This window comes from Crassostrea angulata, chromosome 10 (genome assembly GCF_025612915.1).
Source record: "Crassostrea angulata isolate pt1a10 chromosome 10, ASM2561291v2, whole genome shotgun sequence".
NCBI classification, from domain to species: domain Eukaryota; kingdom Metazoa; phylum Mollusca; class Bivalvia; order Ostreida; family Ostreidae; genus Magallana; species Magallana angulata.
The window spans coordinates 22,165,611-22,174,137 of record NC_069120.1 but is presented as its reverse complement, the minus strand read 5'-3'; the positions used below and the strand labels follow the sequence as shown (position 1 = coordinate 22,174,137).

General features: G+C 32.3%; 2 protein-coding genes and 1 long non-coding RNA gene across 4 annotated transcripts in view; 1 reads left to right on the top strand and 2 right to left on the bottom strand.

Annotated features, from left to right (window-relative positions):
* Positions 1-2,897: 2,897 nt before the first annotated feature.
* Positions 2,898-4,336, bottom strand: LOC128166652 (uncharacterized). Its single transcript, XR_008241163.1, has 2 exons — positions 4,146-4,336; positions 2,898-4,084 (listed from the first exon to the last, which is right to left on the bottom strand). It is a non-coding gene; the product is annotated as an uncharacterized LOC128166652 (long non-coding RNA).
* A 543-nt stretch (positions 4,337-4,879) lies between these two features.
* LOC128164911 (membrane progestin receptor beta-like) lies at positions 4,880-6,938 on the bottom strand. Of its 2 annotated transcripts, none has more exons than XM_052828997.1 (2): positions 6,816-6,938; positions 4,880-6,417 (listed from the first exon to the last, which is right to left on the bottom strand). In XM_052828997.1, the coding sequence occupies exon 2, from the start codon at positions 6,398-6,400 to the stop codon at positions 5,405-5,407; it is 996 nt and encodes a 331-aa protein (XP_052684957.1). In that variant the 5' UTR covers positions 6,401-6,417; positions 6,816-6,938; the 3' UTR covers positions 4,880-5,404. The 2 variants fall into 2 exon arrangements, with proteins under 2 accessions (XP_052684957.1, XP_052684958.1); XM_052828998.1 differs by having other exon boundaries at positions 6,792-6,887.
* LOC128164909 (focal adhesion kinase 1-like) overlaps positions 6,907-8,527 on the top strand; it is a 31,698-nt gene continuing 30,077 nt past the window's right edge. Inside the window, exon 1 of the mRNA XM_052828991.1 lies at positions 6,907-6,934. The gene's annotated coding sequence lies outside the window, so the exon portion shown is untranslated. The remainder of the gene's footprint in view (positions 6,935-8,527) is intronic.

The following is an 8,527-nucleotide window of genomic DNA, read 5'->3' as shown; positions in this document are numbered from 1 at the left end:
ATATTAATTTAAAATATATTGAATACTGTTCAATATTTATAATAAAAGTTCTAAGTGACATAAATACATGTAAAGTACAATTTATGAAGAAAGCAGAAAGCTGCAGAGGGCGATGTCAGCTCAGAAGAAAGATATATATCTTAGTGCTGCTTGTTAAGAGGAAAAAATCTACTGATCACAGGTTTGCGAATGCGAAGATTTTAAACCAAAAATTTTACACCCAGTCCCAAATTTCTGCTTCCACCTTTTTTTGCTAAAATTTTGATAATCATAAATACTGGTACTTTTGTGCCAAAACTGTGTTCATCCACTAGAATGAAAAAAAATCCACAATTTCTATTTTGAAACACCCCTTCTCCTGCTTCAGGTTCAATACACTACCAAGTTACCAACAATAGAAATTCTATGGGGATATGTAAGGTGTCCAAAGTATTTACGAATGGAGAAAAGATGTAAACATTTCCTATCATTAATCTCCGTACGAAATTTGATTTCTTTTGTGTTAATTTCTCATGTTTAAATATGAACGAAGTGTCAATGAAGAAATCTTGGATTTTTCCCCTTATACTGATTTTTATTGTACTTCTTTAGCAATGTGTTTTCTTGTGTAAAATCATCAAAAATTGATGAAAGCAGTTACCTGGGACAGACTATATCAATATTAACTATAGAATAATAGTAACATACATGGTATATAATAACATCAAAAGTACTTGCTATTCTTTTAATAGTGACATAATTTATGGGCAAATTTTAGTCAATGGTTTTCCCAATTAAGAGAAACCTACCTCTAGTACCAAAAAAGTTCTGTGATAGCCATGCAAGGCACATTCCTTGTATACGCATGTACTTTTTATTTTTTGCCTTTATTTAAGAATTGACTTTTCAAGAAAAATCTTGGTCTTAATTCAACCGAATGAACATAGTTTAGGCTAGCTGCAGGACTGTAGCTCCCGGTCTGAAAAAATTTGGATGGACGACCTGGGAGCTACAGTGCCTCCCATAGTAAAAAACTGCAATTTACGGCGCACAAAATATTGCGCTAGTTTTGGACTTATTAACCTTATTTTCATACAAATTCTGTAAAAATAATAAGTACCATTAAATTCTTCAGCAAATTTACTACTGATATCGTCACTACACTTGCCTCAGATCTTCTCTTAAACATGATAACCGACCTCGGAAAAAGAAGGATGCTAATTTACGTCGAGATCGAGAGTCGCCATTTTTAAATGTAAACAAACTTGCACCTCTTTAATTTACAGGGCTGGTTATGGTGTTTAAAAGACTATCAGAGGTAAGTGAAGTTACGATATCTGTAGTAAAATGTCCGAGGAATTTTGGGATCAAAGATTTGTACAGAATTTGTATGAAAATAAGGTTAAAATGTCCAAAACTAGCGCAATTTTTTGTGCACCGTAAATTGCAGTTTTTTACTATGGGAGGCACTGTAGCTCCCGGGTCGTCCATCCGAATTTTTTCAGACCGGGAGCTACAGTCCTGCAGCTAAGTTTAGGCATATATTATTAATAGATAAAAAAAAATTCAAAACAAAATCATATGTCAACTGCACAACCCCCCCCCCCCCCAAAAAAAAAAAAAAAACCTGGGACCGAGTATATATAGAGTATTTAGCAGTGTTTAGTGTGGGTTGGTTGGACATGAACACATCCCTTATTCTGGATCCGCCACCTATTCCATTCTCTGAGCCCAATTACATCAAAATTGTCTGATTCAGATTAAACTATATAAGGAAGACTTATCCAACAGACCTTTCAGATTATGTCTTGGACTTATATCAGTAACAGAGTAAAGTCGGTATAGTTATTTTCTATCAAAATGTCAACAGACAAAATATCAGCCTTCAGGTGAAATGCAAAATATAACGTTAGCGAGGTAACGTTATACACATTCCTGTAAATACGATTACGCTGTTAAATAATCACATGCTTATCACAAAACAAAAAGAATAGAGGTTTACCTGAAATCTTCAACTGGAAGTTGGAATTTTTCTTCCAAAAGTTTTGGATCACAAGGATGGTCTAAATACCAGAAAGTCTCCGAACGGTGTCTTGACAATTCGCTCCCACTTGCAGTCGACCCGCCATTTAACCGGACCTTTCAATCTTTCTTACATTTCATGGAGAAAAATCTTTAACTCGGTAAAATAATACTGGTAAACTTCAAGATAAAATTTTCAAACGATACTTGACTTGTCAATTTTATTTTACCCATGTTCAACTCAATGTAGATCTACTGCAACATCGTGCCTCGCCGTGTTACTCGGTCGAGATGAAATTATCAAGTTTTACTCATGTTTTTCAAGCCAAAATTAACATCAACATATCTGAAAATTTTTACATTAAAAAAATCCAAGGGTAAATAGTGATTTCCATTAATTTTGTCAAATTGATAAGATAATTTTATTTCCAAATTCTGGGCCCTTTTGGGCATACAAAGGTACATGTAAAAAACAAAAACCAAAAAAAAAAAAAAAAATTAATAATAACCTACACACTAACAGAGAGAGAGAGAAGTTTTCTAAATGATAGTTTATATTTACATAGAAGATGAGTCTATTACGGTCTCAGCTGATATATGATACAGACCATACTCGGATTCTTACAAGAGGTCTTACGGGCTTTGCAAGTTGGTGTTTTTCTCACATTTATACGATTGCATATTTATAAAAAAAAAATTTTTTTAAATAAAGCAAATTTGTCCCTTCATTTTTTTGTAACTTATGAATTTTAAATATCTGTACCTTCCAGTGTTAAAATGTATATTGAAAGGAAAACTAAAAATTAAAATAAGATGATAATACTGGTACATGTATATAGGTGACTCCTTCTAAAAATTGATCAAAATGATGATTAATTTTTTATTACCGGTACATGTATTATTTAATCAATTATTGAACATTGGTATACACACTCTTGAATTCCTTTACATCTAAAATAAGGAAATGATGGGAGCATATAATTTTAGATAGAAGTATGTCATTTACTTCTCTACATTCAGTTCAAACTTTCTACTAGTATACAAAATAGAAATATATATACATGTATGACTTAGTAATCACAAATAGTCTGCACATTAATTTAAAAATAAAAAAAAGAATGAACTTTTATATCATTAAATTGTTTGGCATTATTACCTTCTGTAGAAATTATATTATATCCATCAGTTCCGATTTATAAATAATCTAATTACTTTGTTGCATGAATGCTTGAAATTCTATAATTAGAGAAAAACTTTATAATATCTATTGTACACAGCAGTATAATAGCTTGTTAAACTTAGAGCTTATATTAAAGAGAAGCAACTCCGACAGTACTCTACTAATTAAAAAAAAAGTCGATGAAAATTTTAAACATAGAAATTTATTTAGAACAGATAGAAAACAATAAACAAATAAAGTCTGGATTATAAAACATTTTGATCACTTTAAAGTCCAGCTGAAGAAATAAAAAAGAAAACAGTGTCTGTGTAAATAGTTGTTAAAATACCACACAATACAATCAACGATAATATATTAATAATTAATAAAAATATTTCTAAAACATAAACAGAGAAAACATTATGATTATTATACTCTTGACATTAACAAAATCACAGATCATGGGATATGTGATACAAAATAATATATACCACAAGTACATATAAATGTAAAGGACAGCTTCAATGATTGCTATATATATTAAAATAGGCGAAAATTGGTGATTTGATACACAAAACCAAAATAACCACACAATCTGCTATACTTTCAGAAATTTCTTGCCCAATTTTGTTTTAACATGCAAAATTCAACTTCATTCTGTTAAAATACAAGACATTTTAGGCCCTTAGTGGGTGATAAATAGGGTACTTGTTAAGCTGAGAATTTATAAATGACAAGGCCAATCATAAACAATTACAATGTCATGTAGTTTTAATATGAATTGCCCAAACATTTGCAGCGTTTTGATTCATGTACTGGTAGATAAATAAATATTATCGTAATTTCGATGAACATTTTTTATTTTGAATTTCATCTCTCTTTTAGGTAGGTTGTGAATTCAGAAGTAATGTTAAATCAGACAACCTTTCCCATCTTCGCTAGCCAAGGGTTTCTGATCCGAAACCCTTGGCTAGCGAAGATGAACCTTTCCCTGTTCTCCATTTCACATTCAATAAAAGTTACAATGTTATCTAAAAGTTTGAAAAATAGAATAACAAAGCTAGCAAATGTTACAAAAAAAGTTACAGTTAATTAACTTTTTTCCTTTTTACTGATAGTAGATATTTGATACATGTATCAATTTATTGAATGAATCTGTGAAAGAATATTCAGCAAAAAAAAAAAAAAATGAATTTCAATATAATATAAAATAGTCCTATACAAAAGGATGTAAGTAGTCAACACATAAAAAAGAATGTCAAGAAACATGTTTAATTAATGTCTTGTAGATGTACTGTATAAAAAATAAAAAGTAAACTAAACCAAAAAAAAAAGAAATTAAATTAACACACTCAAATTTCTATAGTGAAAAATTTCAAATTCATTGAGGACATAATCTATTTCAGGGACACCTCCCCTTTTCCTAATAAATAACAACAATCATTTTGAGTGTAAGCTTTTGATATCTTAAAAGATTTTTGGTAGATCATATTACTTTTGTTTCCACAATTTCCTCTAAAATAAAATAAGATCACCATTCATCAACTGTTCAAGTTTGCGCAAGAGGAGTGTAATATTTATCCATGTACTACTGTGTTTAAAAATATTTCCATAAGAAAATATTAACTATACACATGGACTGATATATATATATATAAATATATATATATATATATATATATATATATATATATATATATATATATATATATAAAAAAAACCAACAAAACCTTTGGAACAATGGTAACACTTAACAAAATAAGACCAATAACAAGGAAAAGAGACTATTTGGTTCAGAAAGTGTAATTAATGAGAAAATCTAAAATATTACTTAATTATGCCTTTCATCAAAAGTAAGGGGACTACATTACAATATCATGAGAACACATCAAATTGAAATGATATTCATGTTCCTTAAAGGACCTTCAGTGATCATTCATTGATATACTGATACATGTACTACATACCAGATACTGTGTCAGGGAAATTTTCGCCCCAATTTTATTTTTGCCCCTTTCGCCCTCATTGTCAGCTGGGAACTTTAAGTCTAGGCCAATTCAAAACAATAATAACTCTTTCATTTAGAAAGAGTGTTTATTTCTAACTATGAATGGGCATATCAAAGACGGGGCAAAACCGTTTGCAAATGTAGAGGGGCCAAAAAAAATCAGAACAAAGATAACCCTATCTACAGTAATAACTTTAACGACTAGTAAAAATCCCAACAAAAATCAATAACCTATTTTACTCTTGCTTTACATTTTCTTTGCCTAATCTGTATTTAACTACGTTATGAAATATAAGGACATTTAAGAAACAGACAATGGTCAGACTGATGACTGCCCCAAACGTTTCCATGAATGAAGGCTCGTCGACAAAAGCTGGGGTTCTGTGATATTTCTCAATATCTAAATGAACACCATCCAGCTGTTTCTGGGTGACTAGAATGATGCAGATATGAAAAATCTGATGGCTATGCCCAACAAAATCAAATTTTCCTGGGAAAAACCTCTGAGGTATATCAGATCCAAAGAAGAACCCAGCCAAGGCAAACCAGATCATCTGAGATGTATGGTGGTAGAGACTCACATCCTCCCCTTCTTTGTCTAGAAACAGGCGATGAAGAATCGGCAAGGAAAGCCAGGTATAAATGCCTCCCACTGACCCAATCTGCCATATCTTCCTTGTAAATGGATAAGGACGTTTGTAAAAGACCTTAGACACAGTGCAGCATATACAGACCAGTGCACCTAAAATTACCCCAATTGGAACTGATAGCATTTTAAGGGACGAGTTCAACATGGTGTCATGGATACAGTAGGCATAATGAATAATTGTGCTTCCTAAACCAAATATGCCAATGCCTGCATAATCTATCATAAATCCTGTGTAGTGGACAAGTTCAGACTTATGAGAGAAGCAGTGAGCACAAGTACTGCAAAGATACATTAAAATCATTGTTATCAGCCCAGCACTCAGGGGCCACATGTGCGGATTTCCGATTAGGTCATACTCATTTGAGAACTCAATGGTTCTGGAAACAGTCAAAAGTAAACCAATGAGGTGTGTCCATACATTCATGCACTCATTGTGTTTTTGAAAAATGCTGCAGATGTAGTAGAACCAGGGCTGATGAGGGTGTCTGAATCCAGTTTCAACATGGGGCTCTTGAAATAAAACAGGGACATCATGTTTTGTTGTTGTTGGTCTAAGGAGAGAAATGAGGCCCTTATGTTTCATGATGGATAGTTTGAAAGCTGAAAAGTAAAATAAATAGATATCCATGTACAATCTCTAACAGCCATACACTCAAAATATGATGCATATCAGCAAGTCATAATTCATATTGATTTTTCAAAGAATTCATTTATATATTCACTTTCTATAATCTGTATTCCACAGATCTGCATTAAAGCAAAGTTACTTAATTACTTTATAACATACATCATACAGAGCATATTTACGATGCAAGATACTCACAACTACATTTAATAGCCATGTAAACATGACGACGCTTTCCCATCTCTAACCAAGCTAGCCCCCACCCCATTCCATGATTTGCAGAAATCGCTGTTTTCATGGAAATTATACGAAGCAAATATCAACTTATGAACTATAAGAATAAACTTACAAAATATTACAGATGAACACTCACAATTTTTCAAGAGCTTGTTAGTTTGGTCCCTGGTCCGAGTGGTCCAGTCGGTTATCCAAGTGCCCAAATTAAACCTTGTTTCCGGTTTGCATATGTTAGACAACTCGTCCGTGAAACAGGTAGGCTATGCTAAATAATAAAAATTCATTATTCATATATTGCTCGGTATGGTAGTTCAATATTATAAGATAATAATAAATGATATGACAATACAATCAGGGTGTTTCATAAAATATTGTAAAATAAAGCTTAATTGTATGTATGAACAATTTTTTTTAAAATTATTAACCGGAATTGGCTCTGTCAAACTTCCATAAGAATTCATAGTAAGTAACACTACAGTTGATCTGTGTCAGTTGGTATAAAATCGTCACAAAGTTTGCTAATTTAAATTTATTTTTCATCCAATAAGCCTGCTTTTAATGTCAAAAAATACTTCGATATCAAGGATATTTACTATTATAATACTAATGTTTGAGCTTGGGACTTTATCATGTTCTATAATTTTGGATTGTATTTTTATCACCAGGTGAATGATAGAGCATGTAGTTTCCTTTAATCTTTAGATAGGCTACCTTGATGTACTAGCTTAGCTATCTGGCAATGTAGTTGATTGGTCAGAACATCAAATTATTAATCACTGATGTGCCTGGTGTGCACCAATTGTACATCATGTCAAAACCTTTGAGAAAATGTTTTTAAAAAAAGCATTGCTCATAATAGTATGTTTACTGTGTTACTATTAGAGCAAGCACACTCAAATGCATAAATCAAGGGCAACGGAACATGGGTGGCATGGACGGCAGTCGCTGCCTCAGTAATACATTACCAAAAATTAAGACTGAATTATTGATAAAATTTTATAACAACTGGGGTATATATATATATTTGTTTTCCCTCGGACTGAAATGTCACATTTTCATTGGATTAAACATGGCACGTGATTGCCTCATATATTTTTATGTAGGTTCGTTGAGGATTAATATTAGGCAATATGGCCGTCATTGGCCGCCGCCTCACCTACTCATCTCGATTATTCATATTATTTAACACAGAAATCGTGTTCAGTAAGTCCTTAAAATATTTAGAGTAGTGGCCCTTTGGAATTATTTTTGAATAAGAGTAGTTGAACTTTGAATATTGACGTCACATTTTTGTGTCTGGAGCAGAACAAAATGGCAGCGTCTAAATTTGCTCAAATCTCTGCAGAGGTTTAAAATTGAATAGCAACAAAACATTGTAAGTAATATGGGTGAAGCGAAGATTTTTAAAGCGTATTTGAAAGGTGGTTTTGATAATTTTGTTTAAATGAGTTTAATTGGAGGAGATGTAAGGCATCTTGTACATGGCTTTGCGTAGATCACCGCTATTTATCAATGAATATGTCGCTTGATTGTCCTCGGGAAAATAAAACACTTATTAGGTTAGTTACTGACTCACTACGGAAATATATTGGGTTGATCAATCTCATAGACGGCTCGGCTTCGCCTCGCCATCTATGAGATTGATCAACCCAATATTATTACTTATTAGGTTAGTTACTGACTCACTACGGAAATATATTGGGTTGATCAATCTCATAGATGGCGAGGCGAAGCCGAGCCTTCTATGAGATTGATCAACCCAATATATTTCCGTAGTGAGTCAGTAACTAACCTAATAAGTGTTTTGTTTTCTCGAGGACTTTCAAGCGACATATTTATTCACAAATA

Excerpts from the sequence above, each read along its gene's own strand:
- LOC128164911 (XM_052828997.1), bottom strand. The coding sequence starts at position 6,400 with ATGAAACATAAGGGCCTCATTTCTCTCCTTAGACCAACAACAACAAAA.